This window comes from Epinephelus moara, chromosome 3, assembly GCF_006386435.1.
Source record: "Epinephelus moara isolate mb chromosome 3, YSFRI_EMoa_1.0, whole genome shotgun sequence".
Lineage (NCBI taxonomy): Eukaryota > Metazoa > Chordata > Actinopteri > Perciformes > Serranidae > Epinephelus > Epinephelus moara.
In genome coordinates, this window is record NC_065508.1 from 25066854 (window position 1) to 25086917 (window position 20064).

At 43.0% G+C, this 20064-nt stretch overlaps 2 protein-coding genes and 1 long non-coding RNA gene across 3 annotated transcripts in view; 2 read left to right on the forward strand and 1 right to left on the reverse strand.

The window, feature by feature from the left end:
* Window positions 1-17786, reverse strand: part of kirrel3a (kirre like nephrin family adhesion molecule 3a) — a 299880-nt gene extending 282094 nt beyond the window's left edge. The window contains exon 1 of the mRNA XM_050034328.1: window positions 17425-17786. Within this exon, the coding sequence (XP_049890285.1) occupies window positions 17425-17476 (52 nt within the window). The 5' untranslated portion in view covers window positions 17477-17786. The remainder of the gene's footprint in view (window positions 1-17424) is intronic.
* Window positions 3082-4778, forward strand: LOC126383925 (uncharacterized). Its single transcript, XR_007569202.1, has 2 exons — window positions 3082-3531; window positions 4316-4778. It is a non-coding gene; the product is annotated as an uncharacterized LOC126383925 (long non-coding RNA).
* A 1439-nt stretch (window positions 17787-19225) lies between the features above and the next one.
* Window positions 19226-19588, forward strand: LOC126383882 (nicotinamide riboside kinase 2-like). The gene has a single exon (XM_050034621.1). The coding sequence runs from the start codon at window positions 19226-19228 to the stop codon at window positions 19586-19588; it is 363 nt and encodes a 120-aa protein (XP_049890578.1).
* Window positions 19589-20064: the final 476 nt, after the last annotated feature.

Sequence of the window (20064 nt, forward strand, 5' to 3'; positions counted from 1 at the left end):
TATCTCTGTAACAGGTTGCCGTTGAAACCATTATTATCATATGTTTGTAGGTGGAAAGGTGGAAAATGCAGACCTGTGATTTGTATGAAACTGTGAGTCCAAACCCCTAGAGGATTTCAAGATGTTATGTCTATGATGCTTGTGAAAAAAGCACTCAAGACAGAATGATTTTGTAAGACTGATATGTGGTTTCTGACTACATCATCGATCTTTTAAGCCCATGTGAGATGGAATGAAGCCTGGGATCCTTGGGCAAAGTTTTCTTAGCCATTTGAAAGTCTCTGTTTGAAACTGAAGACTTTAGACTATAAAACAGCTTAGAGAACCTTTGCCTGAGGATCTCGGGCTGCATTTCAGCTCACATGAGCTTAAAAGATCAATAATCTAGTTGGAAGGTAAACCCAGGCCGGTCATAAAAGTCTTCAGCAAAATCATAAAATTTACAACTGACCAGCAGCCACTGCAGAGAGCCTTAAAGTGAGGCAATGTGATCATGTTTTATTTGTTCGATGTTAAACTTGTCACTGCTGCCTTTTGAACACGCTGGAGTTGATCGATCGACTCCTGCTGTAGAAATGTTTACAAGGATTTGAAATTATCAAGGTGACAGAAAATAAAAGATGTTTTTCCTGGTCAGACATGGAATTGTCTTTTGACTGTTTCTCTCAGTGTATAAAATCACATTAACCTCATGGCTATTCTAATATTCTTTTATATGATCTGTCTTGTACTGGTTCTGCCAAAAGCAACAAATAACACTTCTCAGACAGCCCTGTGGAGGTTCTACACCCCAGAATATTGATGTGACAATGTTGGATACGCGTGGAGATGTGAAAAAATGATTGGGAGCACAGTTTCACTCCCTCTACAATGCACATGAAAACACATCTCACATACCTGCTCTCGAGAGAGGCTCTTTTTTTATGACAACAGATGAATAATGTATTAATCCATTACATTTGGATTGCAGAAAATGTCTACTAATAACTGTGTTTTCACAGGAGTGTGATTTAATATGTAGTATTATTTCAAGAAGGTGTATTATTTTTCTTCTAATCAAACGTTTTCATTAGGAAGACCAGAGGCCATAAACATCCCGGGCTCCAGAGAGTCACAGATACAATATTTATAGCAAAACTCTCATTAGCTGGAAAACAGAGGAAACTGTTTCACTATTTTATTTCCCAACAATATCTAATAAAATTTGTAATCACTTTGTGCAGTTATTGCATCACCTTACAACATTTATAAAAGGATAAACAGTTTTGAAACGTTCATTCGCAGTGTTAAGGATAGACTTTTACAAAAATCTAAAGACAAAATTATATTTAAAAATATATAATATAAAAATACCCTTTTTTTACTGCTGCTCTCTCATGATGGTGATTAGTCCATTGCATGTAGCTCCTTTGGGGGGTTGGAGTTGTAAGTGAACTCTTGAAATAAAGATAAAGAAAAGCAGAGCCGCAGGCTTTGCTGGAAGGCTTCAGTATCTGACCGTAATCTGTGAGAAATGCATCTGTCTGTTGCCCACTCTCATCCAGCCTCAACACCCCACTGCTCTCCAGCCTCTTTACACTCTGACAAAATGGTGCAAATCTGAAATGGGAAATAGAGAGGGGGAGGGAAAAAAAGAGTTCTCCATCCCCTCATTTGAGCCAAGATACTCTCTTTATTTTCAGTGGAGCTGTCTCCCCTGCTCTTCCAAAGCATCCCAACTTCTCGCTGTGTGACAGCATTTTCACAAAGCCCACCCACTCTAAAAGCACCCCCCTCCACCTTCCACCCTACCCACATACCCAAATCCACTGTGCTGTTTTCTCCCCACTGCCTCTGAGTGAGAAAAATACTGAGTCTGTGCTCCTCCACCTTTCTGTAGCAGCTATCTGATCTGACATTAGGGCCTTTTATAAGGTTACCTCCCACTCATACCTCATTACTAGACCCTCAGCAGTGCCATTATCACTTTAGATAAGGCTACAATAAACTACACTCTCAGTCCAAGGGCTTCGCTGTTTATCAACTTCCACTCTCCCCCAGCATGCCCTGAGAGGCTGCCTCGCTTATCAACTCAGTTACTGTGACAGGGCTCGCGGACCTTAACCGAGTCTTGGCTTGAGTCGTGTCTTCTCCGTGTAAGGCCGCAATTTTTTATAACTTTCTTTTGTTGTTGTTGTTGCTAATGAAGAAGCGGGAGGCATATTTAATGCCCACTCTGTGCCTGCTGGATGCAGGCTAATGGATATGGGGGACAGTGGGGCTCATTTTGGGCTGTTTATGACTTGGGCCTGTGCCAAGCAGCAGCGAATGAGCCCGGTGAGATTTGGATATGTTGTTTGTCCTTTTGTTTTATTCAGACCGAGGCCATATTTGATTTACGTCATATCGGGCTGGGAAATCCTCCCATGCAAAGCAGATGGTGAAACAGGGATGTTACAAGTGACATATATAAAAAAAAAAATGACATTTTTATTTTCATTTTTTGATATAATGGGACATGAGCATGGTTAAAATTTAACGCAACAAACATGATTCTATTTTATTGACTTCCATTATGAAAGCACTCACATTCTTCTTATTTACTTTTTTTTTCCTCATAAGCATCTGTATACAGAACCTGACAGCTAATTTTATACTTCACTTCATTAGTGTTCACTAAAGGACACAGCTAATGTTGCCATAAGTAATAAGTAAGTACTACCAAGGATATAAATGTATCACATATTATATAATGGACCTACTTGCTGCCAATTTACTTAAATGAAAGTGATAAACGTAATCTTCATAAGCAGGTAGCTGCTTGCATTATATTTAGGATCAGTATTATGGATGTTAGCATGACTTCGCTAAGTCGGATCTGTGAGCTCCATCTGGCCTCAAGCCTATTTCAGAACATCTGTTTAGTATTAAAGAGGACATGAAACACTAAACATAGTTATCATAATTTAAAGAGGGTCTCTCACCCTAAAAAGATCATTTTAGTTTAAACACTGAAAATGAAAGGAATCTCAAAATCCTGTCATTTAAGTTCAGCTGTTAAAACAAAGGGCGGCGCCATGTCTGTTGTGTCGCCGGACGTGACGTCACCGGAGTGGTTGTCAAGCTAGCGATCGCAGTGAAGTGAAGACAGTGGAGCATTTCTGAACTGGGTTGAGCGCCACACTTTTTGACAATGGAGGAAGACGAACTGGAGAGGCCTGTTGAGTCTGTGACAAGCCCCATTGCCTACGCATATGAGCCTATAAGGCGTGGGAATCGAGCAGTGGTACGGGAGGAAGAAGTGGTTGAGCCGGTGATTTGGGGTCAAGGGCGTGTCGGCAACATTACGTGGTGTCAGTGTGGCGATGCCCACTGTGCCAGAGTCCATTTGGTGCCAGGAGGCTGGTCTGGACCATCTTCTCCATGACCACCCCTGCATCACCATGGTGCGCTCATTCAGCACCCTGTGCCGGGAGGTGGACGTGTTGGAGGTAGCGATGCTTTCGCTGAGGGATGTCAGAGCTGAGACGCTGCAGCGCCCGTCACCAGCAGGTAAGTCAAGCTAGCTGTAACCGCGGGCGAATGACTCAGTAACCGTATGCAGTAAAGAAAACAAATGCATGCACTACGGTGTTGGCCAGGAATATGAACAATGTTTCCATGTGCTGTTTGTTTACATACAGTTGTTGTCTGACCGAAACGTCTTTGTTTATGTCGTTTCTCCGGTACTAATTGCTAGCTAACCCATAGCGTTAGCTAGTTGACGCTAACAGCTATTAGCTATCAATGCTGGTACCTAACGTTAGTTCGCCGGTTCACATAGCTGACTATGTTACATATTGCTACTGGTGAACGAGCCAGTTAGATGCGGAACATGTCTGAGAGGCCTGACATAACAATATAATGCCACATGAATGCTTTCTATACGTAGTTTGTTTACATCGTGTTGTGCAGCACGTTATGAAACCAACGTTTGGGAAACCGCTGTCAAAACACCGTGACGCAGACAGTTTGATGTCAGACATTCAGACGGGTTCATCCTCAATAACTTTTGAGTGAGATGAGCAATACACAGTTGACGTATATTCTGGAATCTGAAAGGAATGATTCAATATTTTGTACTTTGTAGGTGATATAGAATAATACATAGAAGTGGATATGAAGCAAGGCTCAAGTTAACATAAATTACCAAATGGATTTCCACTCTCACACTCTAACAAGTGGACACATATAAAAGAAAAAAGACGCCCTGTTATATCTTTCCTGACAACAAACAACTTGTTTATGATCTTAAAAAATTGAGACAAATCTAACCAATACATTTCTTTTCCATCAGTCTCTTTAGGTTGACTGCCTACAGACAGTTTACCCTCTGGGCCAGGGGCCATTTGGGAAGGAAGAACCGGGTCCCGATTCCAGCCTGTGTGGCCTGGCCTTCCACAGATGTACAGTATGAGTGGTCATTGTTTATGACCTGGTTGGTAAGTATGTCATCTGTCAAAGTGCCTGTGCAAATGTACTGCTTATTGTCTCCCTCTTCTGTATCCTGTTGAAATGGATCGGTCTGGGTGCCGACACTGACTGTCAGGGTGTGCACACTGCCTGTCACCTGCTCTATCTCCTCACTGATGTCAGCCTCTGGGAATTTGCTGCTGGCCACCAGTTGCATGCATGCCTGCCTAACCTGTTAACACAAATGTACACTTTTTAGGTACCCAAATGATGTTATCAGCCTTAACATGAAAGACTTTGTACTTACATCCTGACTACTGATTTATTAAAGATTCATATACCCTAAACACTTTTTGTTGTGTTTTTATTCTTTTGATAACCATGCATAGAAAACTATCCAATGTATCCTCTGATTTGTTTCAGTGATGGTTGGGTGTAATTGGTTTTGGTTAAATGTCCATACCAGTTCTGGCTGTAGTGCTTGTTGAATCAATATAATTATTTGGTGTTTTATTATCATAAGATTAATGTGTGTAAACACTGGGGATGTTTGCTTTGCTTCTGAGGGACATTAAACAAAATTAACAAAATTATAATGTTAATATCACATTTCTTGTAGGAGCCTGGGTACAGAATGTAGCAGCCAGAATCATATGTCATAATGTCACCAGTTCTTTTCCTCACTGACTTATCTTCTTTTCTACAGTTCTACTAGTTATTATTCTTTTGTGACTATCAAAAGTATCAATCTACAGTTATTTCTAATGTCCATGGAGAATCATGCACCTCACTACATTAGCAATGTCCTCCTGATTTGCACTAATGTACAATGTGTTTTTACTAGGTGCTGTAGTAGGTAATAGTTACTAGTACTAGTTTTTAGAGACTGATAGTATCTGTCATGAAGTGTCTGTTGTGTGTCACTGCAGTTCAGGACCAATACAAAGTTCCAGTGCTATTTGCATAAATATCTACAATGTATGTTCAGTAAAAGGTAAAAGCTAGACTAGAATGAAATGCTGAATAACTGCCAAATGCATCAATATATTATTAGGCCTGGCACCGCTACTGTTCTTGTTGACTATTTAGTATTATGGTAATGTTGGTTATGACTAAACATTAGCAGTAGTGAGCGGATAGCGCTAACATCGGCCAATCAAAAATGCTAATTTTGTTGTGAGCCAATTCCAGCCTGGTGGTAAACACAACATCAAGTGAGGCCTTAAGCGGGTTGCTGGATGGACGGTCAACACTTTAGGTTGAAAAGTAAATTATTGTGCCTTACGTTGTGTCGTGATGGCTCCGACATATATATGTACATGTATATTTATTTTTTAATTTGCCACTAGACGCGTGTGACAGCTTTTCGGCAGCCGAGCCATGTGAAGGAAAAGCTAGCTAGAAAAAACTTTAGTGCATGCATGGCAAGATGAATAAACAGGATGACGGTGAGGAAGATACCGGGATTGGAGTTGATGTATGGGGATTTTATTACGTTTGGATTCCTGACTGACTGCTTTGGAAAACGTGGAGTCACGGTAAGTAGTGTTTCTTTAGCGGTTTGCATCAGCTGTGATGACCGCTGACTGTATGGTGTGGGATAACATGAGTTTTAGATGAAAACTCTCAGGCCCGGATGTTTATATGGGTTGTGGTTCATTTTTAGTTTAGGACAGTAATTTTGGCACATGCACCATGCAGTGTTGCCGACCCTCTCCTGGCTGCCATCCTCGTCTGGAGCAGTTGCCTCCTCCTCCGTAAAATTGTGACTTTCCACCCTCCTCCTCTTCACTGGCTCAAAAGCATAGGCCACTGGGTTTGATGATAGATCAATATATCTTTCGGCTTCGTCCTCTGACATCTTTTCACTCGGTAAATTTCCTAAACTACTGCTTCTTCGTCTTCCTCCGTCTACAGACACAGTGTCGTGAATCCAACCAACCACTCCGATGACGTAGGCAGTGACATAAAATAAAGATGGCGCTGAGCACGGCCCAAAACGTATCGTAAATGCATTTAAAAAGTGGATTTTCTCTAAAATAGGCTGACTTTTCCGACTTTTTATTTCGTCAGTATGTCTTAATAATGCACACATTTCCTATGCTGGTGTCTGTTCCGTTGTTTCATGTCCTCTTTAAGGCTGCACGATATGAGGAAAATATGTGATATGCTATAAAGTTGAAGCACCGGCTTCGTACAAATCTTCGGTGTGGGATCATTTCGGTTTCGCTGTTGAATACAACGACGAGGGAGTGAAAACAGTTAACAGAAATTTCACTGTCTGCAAACGTTGCTTGCCCTGTACCAGCCCCTAGTTAGGCTGACTTAGGCCTAGTCTGCCAGAGGACCCCCCTATAATACACCGGGCACCTTCTCTTCTTCTCTCTCTCTCTCTCTCTCTCTCGTACTCTATTACTGCATCTTGCTAACTCGGCCATTCTGGATGTCACTNGAGGGATGTCGTATGCTGTAAAGCCCTGTGAGGCAAATTGTGATTTGTGATATTGGGCTTTATAAATAAAATTGATTGATTGATTGATTGAAACATGTCCCATACGTAAGAGGAAACACGAGCAAATGAGCAAGCATCTCCAGCGTAAGCACCCTGATGTAACGCTTTCTGACAGTTGAGGACTCGAGAAGGTAACACCAGCGAAAAAACAACTGTCTAGTGTATAGTGTAAAGTAGTCAAGTGTTGTGTTCAGTAACTGTTTACATTTGAAAGAGTTTCTAAAAGATATGTTATACTACTGTATGTAGTATGGTGTATACTGTACGAGTTGTCAAGGTTAAGAGGCTGTTAACTTAAAATCTGTTTACTGTGAAATGCAGTTTTTGCTGACAAGCAAAATAAAGAGATAATTATGGGGGGAAAAAATTGTTCTCTTTACGCACAAAACACGTACCGAAACCGACCCGAAACCGTGGCCCCAAAAACCGAGGTACGGACCGTAGCGTGGGCTACCTGTACCGTTGCACCCCTAGTGCTCACCATTGTTGTTATTACTTCTCAATGGATCCGGCACATTCCTTGACAACACTTGAGTCTCATTGGTTTTTATTTTAACCAAAAAACTGAAATTCTGTTGAGTAAATCTGCTAAAATACAACTAATTGCTTGTTAAACACACGTGTAATAAAAATAGGTATTATTCTTTCACTGTAAAGGATTTCACAACCCAAGCATGACATGTCTTCTTCATGAGCAAAGAATAAGCAATGATTGGCACAATAATGGTGTCTGCCACAGCTCTGTGATTATCATTCAACCAATCAAATCAAGGTAGACAATATCAACTTTTTGAAAATTAAAATCACCCCCTGCATCTTTCCTGATCACTAGATCTGCTGGGATTTGCTGTGTGTAGACATTTAATCAGCCTGTTGTAGGACAGGCGTCCTAATTGTCCATAAACCTGCCAGAGACGGGCAGGTGTCGAGTACCGTTTTCAAAGGAGGGATGAATGTCACAACCATCAATCAATTTTATTTACCCAGCCAGGGAGGTTTGACTTTGAAGACGCCAAGCGTGTCTGACTGAAGCCATTCACAATATAAGACTAAAAAAAAAAACTTCAGAGGCAAACTTTATCAGGCCTTATCAGGAGGGACTTTATTAGAAAGGTCCTTGCTGAGCACAGCCTTCCAGATCTGCAGGGACGGGTTCAAAGAAAGCATGCGGAGAACATTTATTATAAGCTCCGTGGTGATTGCTTCTGCTCCCCATTAAAAAGATGGCATCAACCCCACCCCCCACCCTCCACCCCCCCTTACGCCTAGTTTACCGCGTAGAAAAATAATGAGGCGAGATTAAACAGAGCACGCTCAGATAGGTTTGTGCCTCATGGGCATCAGATCACAGACAAATGCCGAGCATTAATGACAAGAGCATCATGATGCCACTGAGGCACTCTGGGATGCAGACAATGGTCAGTTCGACTGAGTTACTGACTGAGCTACTTTGTAGACTATCTCCCAGTCCACTCAGCCGACAGGGAGAGAGCCTATTTTATGCAGCAACCAGACTGGAATAAACAACAAAAGCCCTAAACAAGTGTCCACTGGGGGAAGCGTGAGGTGCACTACTATATTCAAGCGGCACAACACCTTTGTGATGGGCTGCATGGTAATGGCAAGGAAACACATCATTATCTGGAGGTGAGGTACTTGGTTCCCGCTCTCCATGTCTCCCTCCCTCCCCCTCCAGGAGTTCTTGTGTACAAGTTAAAAGGCTGATTTACATTTATATTGCGAAAGAGAGGCATAGGGTTGTAATTGGTGTTGTGGAGCCTGATCCACACGCAAACACATGCTTCTCTGCATACACTCACGCACCGTGCATACTTATGTCCACTCATATACGCATGCAAATAAATCCCCCTTTGCAACATTGTTCATCTTAACTACGCGCACATGTGTAAGAGTGTCTCAGTGTGACTGGTGTGAGAGTGAGTGAGCGAGTCAAGCTCTGAATAAAGAGATAAAATAAAAACACATACATATCTACATCAACGACGTAGAGAGCCAGCTCTGTCCAGGTAGATAGCGCTGTGCTGGGAAAATGCGGGCAAACATTGCCTCCCCATATCAAATCAGCAGCTCAGTTCTTCAAAGTGCCTGTCGTCCTGCAACACAAAACACATCGGCCTGTGCACAACCTAACAGCTCTGTCAATAGCTGCAGCCATTTGTTTACCCCAGCCGCCTCCGAGCGATGCCAGGAAACACCATTGGAACCGCAAAGTGCAACATGGCCATAGATCTCGGCGACAGAGAACAAGATTCATGTCTGCAATACTATAGGAAAAAATATGTTGATGTACTATTTACCCTCACACTGCTTGGCTGGGCTGCTGAATGATGAAATGATTGCAGCAAACAAAATCTGAAATTCGAGTAAATAGAAAATAGAAGATACAGCGTGTTCAGCAATCAACCACAAGTGGACTCGCACACACACAACCACACACATAGACACCCACACAAGCACTGTTAAAAAATAATGCTCAACCAAACAAGCAACACCTCCCCATCTACGGACTGTCACTGGTTGGCAGGCCTTCCACCTAGCCAGCCTTAAAATGTGTCTCCCTTCCTCCGCCTTCAGCTTCTTTTCCAATTTTCAGTGCGGTTTAAGCTGCAACTGTGCAACATCAATCATTAACAGGAGGGTTTCTCATTAGCTTCAGCTCAGAAAGCCAAACATGCCACATAGTAACTGTAACCTTCACTTCCGCTCAGTCCTCTGCCTCCTTCTGTATCACCACCCCCAAAGGAAATCCATACACTGATCAATGAGGATTGATTTCCAGTTGATCAGGATGATTTGAGGTAACAACCTGACCGTGTGTTGTCATTATAGACTCCTGTGCGAGAGGTTAATGGTTGTGATGTGGCGCTGGGGGAGCCTGAGGCCTCCGAAGCCTTGTCTGTAACTTCCTGTGCATTAACTTGTTCTGAGGTTATTAATCCATCAATAATCTGGAGGAGATGAATGCTGCATAGCGCTGCATTAAAAGGATTGACAGGGATATGCTTACCCTTCGGATGTAGTTGCAGGGAAAAGCACACTGTAAAATATTTACTGTTGGCTGTAAAATATGCCGTTTGCCAGAATAGATTGCATTTGGGTTAGACAAGGACAAGAGGAGGAAGGTACTCAGGGTGTGTCCGTGGAGTTTAGTAATATCAAGTATTGTACGAACATAATGTCAGCCAGACATTCACAGGAAGAGAATGAATGGTATAGGACCGGGGAGTGGCTTTGAGGTTGAGAGATTCCTCTTCAATATTACATTTCTGCCATCTTGTTACGTTGTCATTTTTAAGGCGGCGGGAGAAGCCTAATGAATCTCACTGCCACAATACCTCTGAGCAATGACTTCCAATAATATCTTGGTGGAAGCATGGGCCGTGCTGCGGGGCTGGACCGATACATCACCTCGCCGATACTGGGTTTTATTAAAAAACAGATATCAGCCTGTCAGAATGTCGACAAAACTCATGATTTTTGTATCAGATGGCTGCGGAGGGATTTTCCTCCGCATCTTGTTCAGTGTAAAGCCTCTTCCTGAGCAGTGGCCACTGTATATACATCATATAATGACATTTTAATGCCACAATGTATTATATCTTAATTTCCTAAGATTTTCTTGTGTCAGCTGCTTTTAAGACATCATCATTAGACGGCCTGACTGAGAGCAAATGGGATCAGAAAGGGGAAACAACAAACATGCTTCATGGTGAGATAAGGTGTATTTACCTCTATTAATCTCTGACATGCTAAAACACAAGCCCCTTTTACACAAACACTGCCACCCTGAACTTATTTTGACATCACCAACAGGAGCTGTATGGGAGGTTGCAAATGTCTGAATCAGCTGACCCGGATGCTTCGGAGCTTCAGTGGTTCTGAAGGTAATCAACGTCCAAATCAGTATCACAATGCTTTGTTTTTTGTTTTTTCGCCTGTAAACTGGTGGAGGAAATTGAAAGGAGGTGGCAAGTGTCAGACGCAAATGAGGCCAGTGTCCTCAGTGAAGTCATTGACCTTCGCTTCAAGCTATTAAATTGGCCGTCTGATGAGGAAAGGAACAGGTGAGACGAAATTATCCGCGGCTGGCAACTGTAGTAAAGCTCCTGCTTTGCCTCTAGTGATGCAGCCCGACCCGCTGTGTTCAGATATATTAAGAAGTTACAGAAAAATTGAGTTCAAATAATGACTCTCACTCTCTTTCTCACACACACAAAAGCAGCATGAATAAGTCCTGCTTAAGTAGGGTCAGGTTCGGGTGGTCCCGTTGCATCAGAGCTTCAAATATTTGCTGGTAATTATCACTGAAGCTTCGAAGCCCCAAAAATCGTGTTCTGGACAGCCCTCGATGGACCAGACAAACAGATTTTAGCCTGCCAGCTCCCTAGTACAAAGTCTGTTTTGTCTCATTGAGCCCATTTGTGAATAGAGCAGGTCATTGTCTGTAGAATTCACAGAGAATGAGTGGGCGTGCTGATGACATCTATCACGCAACAGGCATGAAAGCAGAAGAATACAAACATCCGAGGAAGAAGAAGAAGGGTCACTTGCACGGAGATGCCCACAAAAATGTCTAACTGGAAAGATGACGAGATTTGTGAACTTGGGTCGGTAAGGGCTGCTGCCAAAATCATCAGATAAATTCGAGGAACAGCAAGAGAGTTGGTTGTATATGCCCAAATTAGGATCGGCTTTGTAAACAATACACTGCAATTTGCACACTATAATTTTAACATCATGTCCTACCTATTGCAAGCTCTTCTCAGGCGCCAACACTTTTGACGAAGGTTGTGCTGATACCAGTACTGCCTAAAATGCTGGGTCAGGTATCAGCAAGTACATGGATCCGATACATACAACATTGTTAGCAATGATTTCACATCCATACATGGTTAGCACAGTGGTATCAGATCGGCCGATACGCAAGTTCAGGATTTAGAATTGGTATCGGGAAGGTAAAAATGGTATCGGAACATCTCTGCTTCTGAAGCGGACAATCTCCTGTTATGTGCGACAAGTGTCCGCACCCGATTCTCTAGATATTGTCCGAAGTTCATATGTGAAAACGGCGTCAGAGTTACAGAATCAATATCTGTTAAAGTTTGTTGACTTTAGCTAACACTGGCCAACATAAGTTACTGGTCATATCAGACCAGGTAAGCTTGTAGCAGCAAAACTCTTGTAGGTATAGAAATTAAGCAGCAAGTGTGTTTTATTGCTTATGATTGGACTTTTTATTTGTAAGAGGAAGACACACTTAACAGAATAGTATTATGGGTTTTAAAAGAGAGTGTCTATGATGACAGGACTTGGTTTAGGGATTTTAATATCCTCACAACTGTAAAATAGAAATTATAGAGAAAACAAGGCCTCTAAATAATTTAGGACATGCAAAGATGCTGACTACCATCACAAAATATCAGTTCTCAGCCGCTTCATTCCCCAAGTTCTGATATCAGTGTCAGCCTTGAGCTATATGCTGCAGTGCCTCAAAATGTCTGTGGCTTGATTTCTGACCACAGAAATCAAGCCAAGGTGAACAGCAACCTACTAAAGATGTGTGTGCGTGAGGCAGGTGGTCCTTAAAGACGGATGAGGCATAAACAAGCACAATCACGCTCCACTGGGAAAGTCAATATGGCTTCCCTGTGTTCAAAAGTTGAGGTGACGTGCCGGTCGTGCCCCCGGAGCGAACCCCTGTCTTCTTCAACCACAGGCGAGAGAGAGGGTTCAAGTGTTGTGTCATGGTGCGTTCACCTGACTGACAGCAATGTTATCTGGAGGTCAAGTCCTGCAGATCCCTGAATGAATCTTGCTGTCGATTCACAACAACAACCACTTAGGACACACATAGGAGGTACATGTGCTGTAAAGTTGCTCTGAGCTGAAGGGAAAGTTCGGAGTCAGGTTGATCTCCTGGTAGCTAACTCAGCACTGATTGCTCTTCGTATAATCAACGGAGAAGCTGATGAGCATTTTATTGCTCATCAACCACTAAGCACTGGCAATGAATAGTGTTTACAATAACCTAATGCGAGACTGAAACACGTTCATCTTTAATAAAGGATCAGCGAAAAAAAAAAATGGATAACCTTATTTCCTCACACTAATAAAAGAAACAAGGATGTAGTCAACATGACAAACAATATTAAATCAAGTGGGTATGAATATGAAGCTTTTACACCATCATGATTAATACGCAAACATTTAATTAATCTCACAAAATTAATGGCCAACCGGTGCCAGGCAGGCCAGTGGGGTATATCCATTCATATTTATCTCAGATGAAGACACAGATTTTGCTTTCATTAAGAGTTGCATTGGTATTCTAGTTATAGTAGTCTAAATTGAAAAGTATAAAGTAAATAAATGGACTTGATGTTCATGAGCGTTATGAAAAGTGCCCCCAGTTGATGCACCATTATGGTTTGGATTGTGATTGATGATTACTCATAGTCTTAAAGGTTCAGTGTGTAGGATTTAATGGAATATATTGGCAGAGATGGAATATAATATAATAAGTATGTTTTTTAGTGTATAATCACCTGAAAATAAGAATGGTCATGTTTCTGTTAACTTAAAATGAGACATTTTTATCTATATAGGGAGCAGGTCCTTGTTTATGGAAATTGCCGTGTTGCTACGCCATGTTTCTAGAGTATTTCAAGAATGGACAAACCAACCAGTGGCTCTAGATAGGGTTGGTTTTAACATCGGCCACTATAGTTAGAGTCCCCTCCGTGACAAGAGCAATGTTTTAAAGTGAAGCTGCTTTATTCTAAGTTTTTAACTTATTAAATGACTGGGTCCATTTGTTTTGGAGAGGAAAAGACCTCTGCGGATAATACGGCTCCCTGTAAAAACCTCCCGAACGTCTGGATCTTAACTTGTGTGGGGAAAAAAGGGGAGCACACACTGGCAGGCGGTAGGCTAGTGGCCGCCAGCATCAGAGAAACACTGATTTGTAAAGTTAAACTGCTTTATTCTTTGTATTCTGTATTTCATTTTTTATGTTTTTACTTGTTTTAATCACCTGATCCATTTGTTTTTTGAGAGGAAGAGACCTCTGTGGATAATTTGGCTCCCGGTTAAAACCCACTGAACAATAAAGACTGAAGGAATTCTAACCAGGAGAAGTTTCAGTTGCAATCTGCAGTTCTCATCGCTATATGCCAATAAATCCCCCTAAATCTTACACACTGTCCCTTTAAGAAACCTTGGGCAAAAAAAAAAGTCTTTCTATGCATGTGTTCCTTATCAGATGGGGTGTTCATCATTCATCATAAAGGACTTCATTATTCTTCTTCCTCACTGTCTGGCCTCCACACAGTGGAGCAAAAGCATTTACCTCGCATACAATCCATAAAGTCTCATTTTTCTCCTCTGTCATTGAGCTAGAAGAACCAAAATCGTCCTTGGCAGTCACAAAAATAAAGACCTTCACAATTTCAATACTGAGCTCAAGAACCAATATATTATGTATCCCTGTCTGTGGTCATCCTCTTGTTTCTGATGCACCATTGAAAGCATTTACAAGCAGTTCGATGTGATTTGAATGCATCATTAATGCCACAACACTACACAATTCATAGAAAACGAAGTCCTTCGATGGAAATGCGCTCCCTTCCAATAGTACAAGAAGGTTCTTTTTGCATCTTTAAGAAGCACAAGCAAGCAAATGTAAAACCAGCCTCCTCCAGTGCTGTGATTTTCATCCTCAACTTTATCTAAAGTCCACACTGAGACATCCATTTCCAAGTGTCAGTCAGTAGGCTTTTGTCTCTCCCACACTCTTCCTCTCTCCCATGTTTTGTGCCGAACTATTGGTGCCAAAGCCAGCCTAGGACGACAAGAACACAGGAGGAAGGCTGCCATCTCCAGAAGGAGAGTCAGATGGCAGCGGGGATTCTTTGTCTCCTTCCTTTCTCTCATCTCCTCCTCTTTTGGTTCAGGCTGATGTCCTCGCACTCTGATTCCACCCACAGCAAATGCAAATCAACACACTTGGTAATTTCTGTGAAAAGGGGAAGTCACAGCCGTTTGTATGTATGTGCTGCATGTGATGGCCTGCGCTCAGCCGTGTGCATAAAGAGATTGCTCACCTGCAATCTCCTTAAACAGTGCATGACAACCAGTTTTGCTGAGCATGGGGATCTGGCACAGAGTGCACGGGTTATTAACAGGGCTCGAGGTTGTCCAAGATCTGACAGCTGCAGCTCTGAGGATGCTTTGCTACTGTGTGATTCGGACACAGCCCCCAGCCTCCTGTGGATTACAGCTCTAAAAGCCCAGAGGACTGAGCAATACAAAATGTGCAGCCTCTCTAATTAGAGAATCCCACTAACTCTGAGGCAAGTTGACCTCACCTGTGTGTTTCCCAAACACTGCATATTAGCTGAAGCAGAAGAGACCTCGCTCGATTTTTCAGCTAAAAACCCTTTTGTGTGGTGCACTGGGGAGCACAGTGCTATAAAGCATTGCTTCTGCAAATGAAGCAGTCATTTGGAAACTGTGGCAAATGCCCCCTCTCAGACAAAAAGGGGGTAGGAGGGGGGTCGGCTCAGTGTGCTCCAACACCAGCACACACTCATACTCTCATAAAACCAGGCAATAAAGCTGCTATCCTCTTGAGAGTTGATGTACGGTGCCTGAAAGAGAGCTACTGAGAGCCATATTAAAGGCTTTATTACCAGTGTCAGATTCAAATTAGTGGTGGTGTGCCACAGCCTACTGAGTGCATGTGCGGGCGTGTGTGTGCGTGCGTGTGCAGATTCAGCCTGACTAGGCAGGTTTTCTAGCCCAAGTCACACACGGCTGACTGAGAACGCTCAACCTCAACATTAAGTTGAGCAATAACATTTGGAAGATATCCATTTAGAGCCGGGCCTCCAGATGAGTGAGCAAGTTAAAACAAGAAGTCAGAGGCACAACAGGTGAATTAGATTGAATCCCACGGGGGAGACGGGAATGGGGAGAACAGCGTGATGCTTTATTAAAGGAGCATAATGGCATTACAAAGTTTTTGCCTCGTCTCACAGTGTTTCTGTACTGTTGCTGAGGTAGCTCTGGCTGTCAGTATACCATATCAGGTTATGTGTGGACTCAAAAAAAAGCTTTCTATGCAGTTGCACAGGCCGACGTGCAGTCCAGTTTAGATTTAGTTTCTGCTCCTTTACAGAGCAGACAAAAGCAATGGAAGTGATTAAGTCTAAAGGGATATCTTCAGCTTTTCCCCTTGTCTCTAAGTGCCCAATGCCGGGAGCGTATCTATGTTCCCCGGGTTCTATGTTGCCCGCTCAACCAAGCGGGAAACATAGAACCCTTTTTGTGTCAGCGGGGAACATAGAAGCTTTTTTGCAGGGTTAAGTGGGGAACATAGAACCCTGGGAAATATAGAACCCTGGGAACATAGGGATGACCCCCCCAATGCCCTGCATGTTCTGGATCTCTCCCTGCTCCTACACAGCTGATTCAAATGATCAACTCATTATGGAGTCCTGAAGCTGCTTGATAACAAGCTGGTCATTTAAATCAGCTGTGCAGGAGCAGGGAGAGATCTAAAACATGGAGGACATGGGGTACCCCAGGAGAGTTTTGGGTGTTGATCCAGAACAGGGATCTCAACTGTCATCAAACATTTCTGCCACATGTCTTGAAAACAGTGTGAACCCACACAAGCCACTCATTTCAGATTCAGCGGGTGGACTGACTTGAGCCGTGGCAAATGTGAAGTCATCACGCGCCACAGGATAGGAGGGCAACAAAAATCAATAAGACCAGTCAGAGCTTTTAAAGCTTTTTCAATCAGCACTTTTGCAACTCGCACTTAAATTTACTCATTTGTCTCACGATTTATTGCATCAGCAACGAGTGCGACAGAAGGAAAGTTTGGTTGGAACAAACATGCGCACAGTCTGGTCAAACAGAGACTCCTTGACTGTGTCGTGCAAATGCAAGCTGATTTAAATAGCAAGAGAAACCGGATTGTCTCTGCGTATAATCTAGGCATGTGTGGCAATTATAGAACAGGGAATATGCAACGCCGATTTCCTTCTACTGGAATTACATTTGTGCGTAAAACTTGGGAGCTGTGAAACCTGTGGTCATCCTGTTGGTTAATCGGGCAACCCCAAACATTTCCCCCTTATCCCTCCAGCATAAGCTTGACTCTGAGCAAAGCACTCCGAAAACTAAGACATCACTTTCAGAGGATGCAACAGAATCCACCGAGACATGTCAGCCTAGCGGGAGTTAGAGCAGGACACGAGAAGGGGGTTTCCACGCTGGTGTGAAAAAAATAAATAAATAAATAAAAACACCGATGACCAGTTCACCAGTAGCTGATATTACATCACATGCTGCTCGCAGCTCCAGCACAGAGAGCGGCTCCAAACTGCATCCAAACTTGCAGACAGTGACAGCGGGAGAAGGAGGAAGAAAAAAAAACCTTGTTCACTCACCCGTGCTGGCAAAGCAGTAGAGAAGAAGCAGCAGCAGCAGCCAGGAAATCATTGTTACAGACGTCTTCTTGTTGCGAGATGCTCAGACAGAATTAACAGTTGGGATGCAAAGAGTGTGTGGAGTTGCCACACTGTAGCGTCCCCCCCCCTCTCAGCTGCAGCCTGGGTCTTCTTGTTCCTCCTTTTCTTTCTCGTCAAGTCTTGAGTGCGTCTCTTTTTTTTTTGCTCTCCTCCTCTCCGTTCACGCTGCGTGCATCAGGGCTTGCTTTACTACTCTGGCTCCCATGCTTGGGCTACTCGCTCTGACTCTGCGCGCTTGTTCACTGGCTCCCTCTCTCCTCCCTGCATCTCTCCCTGCCTCTCTCTACGGTACAGTCAGTGAGGAAAGTGCTTAAGAGGCTGGCTCCTCCCTCTCTCCGCCTGCTCATCTGCCTCTCTGCCATTTAGACAGTCTAGACCGAGGCAAAAAAAAAAAAAAAAAAAATCTCCTGGATGATCTGCCATGCATTATCATTTAATGGGACAGTAACATAATGTTTAGCACTTTGTACAAATGGACAATAAAATATTTATTGTATTTGTTGACATTGAGAATGGAAATTCAAGCAAGGCGAAGGGCAATATCAGCACACAAAGAAATAAAATTATGAAGAGCTTTAAAAGCATGCAGCTTTGTCATTTGTGGCTCTTGGTGTGTTTTGGTGTTATTTGTTTCCCCTTGGACTGCAGGCGGCAAAACAAATTGTCTCACAAGGACATTAAAGATTTATTGTGTTCTACATGTTTTTTATGTCGATTTAGCAGCAGCCGATAGGAACCTGCCTCAGGTGCCCAAGGCTAAGATCATTCAGTACATACAGGGGGTAAAAGCTCTGTGAAATAGCTTGATGTCAGACCTTCCCATGCCTTGAAGGTGATCAGCAGAATCTTCAAATCAATTCTGACATATTCCACGAGGCAGGTGAGTGTCAGAGTTAATATGGAGCCGTGTCATACGGTGGTTTCATTTCCGCTCACCTTCTGAGCTTCGAGATAGACGTGCCGAGCTGCTAAACACTTTTGCCACTGTGCTTTCTGTAAGTGAACCAAACAACCCCGTCTCCTACAAACTTCCTAAGTAAAGTAAATATTTATTCATAATTTGTTTTGCCGAATATGTAATTACAGGTAACATAATTACTGCTTGGATATTGTTCACAGGCAGCTTTTTTTTTAAAGTACGAGAATCACTACATTTATCTGCTACACAAAAGTAATTGAGGTGAGGTCGGTCCTTGGCCTGTTGTTATCAAGTCTCAGAATTACTGTGAGCAATAGCGCTGAAGGAGCACAAAACACTCCTACCTCAGAGTGGGACTTAAAAGAGACATCTTGTGCTAACTTTCAGGTTTATGATTTTTGTGGAGGTTAATAAAACACATTATTATTCTCATACTGTCTGTTGCTGCATCACCATCTCCATCACCCCTCTGTCTGGAACTGTAGGGCCCATCTCAAGTCTGCTCTGACTGATTTGCCGTCACCTTTGCCATGCCTCCAGGAACAGCACTGGGATTTGAAGCCAATTTGGCATAGTAGCCAAACTGTGGAATTACAACTTTAGGGGGTGTCATGTGATGCCACTGGGCCCAAAAATTATTTTTCCATAGACTTACATTGTGAAAGAGACATCTGGAAATAAGTGGATCCTCGTCGGAAGACTGCGTCCGAGTGAAATGCCATGGGGGAATTGAATAGTTGACGTTTCCTGTTGCAACTTTCTCTTTGACTGTTTTCCTACGGGTTTTGACCATCCACAATCATGAAGTACACCATCGGCATCAGCAGCGTAACCAATGGAGGGAAAGCCATTATCACCAACTGGCTGATCAAGAACCTGCCAAACTGTTGTGTTGTACATCAGGATGACTTCTGCAAGCCCCAATGTCAGATTGAAGTTGGTGAAGATGGCTTTAGGCAGTATGATGTCATCAGTGCTCTGGACATTGACGCCATGATGAGTATGATCTATGCACGGTTGGGCAACTCCATGAAGTTTGAGAAGTCTCTTGGCGTCAGTAACACCCTGGATACTGAGATTGTCCCAAAGTCTGACCATAAGGAGAAGGAGGAGACTCACATCCTTATTGTGGAGGGCTTTCTGCTTTACACCTATGGACCTTGATTGATGTGCTGAACCAACGTTACTTTATTTCCATCCCATATCAGGAATGCAAAAAGAGGAGGTGCTCTAGGAAGTACACTGTACCAGACCCCCCTGGCCTCGTCAACGGCCACATCTGGGCCATGTATTTTAAACACAAGAACATCTCATTGTTGGGCTACAGGCCCAACAAGACGGGGTCCAACAATGCAACCTGGGCTCACTCCTAAGTCATTGAAATCCAGCACTTGGGCAGTCACTTGCAGTGTCAGACACTGACGAAAAAGCTGTCCTTAAACGTCGGCATGATACGTGGCCGGTCGCCGTTATAGTTTAAAGGCAAGGAAAGTCAGAGTAGGGTGGGCAGGAGAGGTGGTGGATGGGTCCAACAAACATTGCCCTTCACCTGGGAGAGCAGGGTTCATGTCCCATAAGATTTTAAAGTCAAACCCTGTTCACTTTTTCCAAACCTAACCACGTGTTTTTGTTGCCTAAAC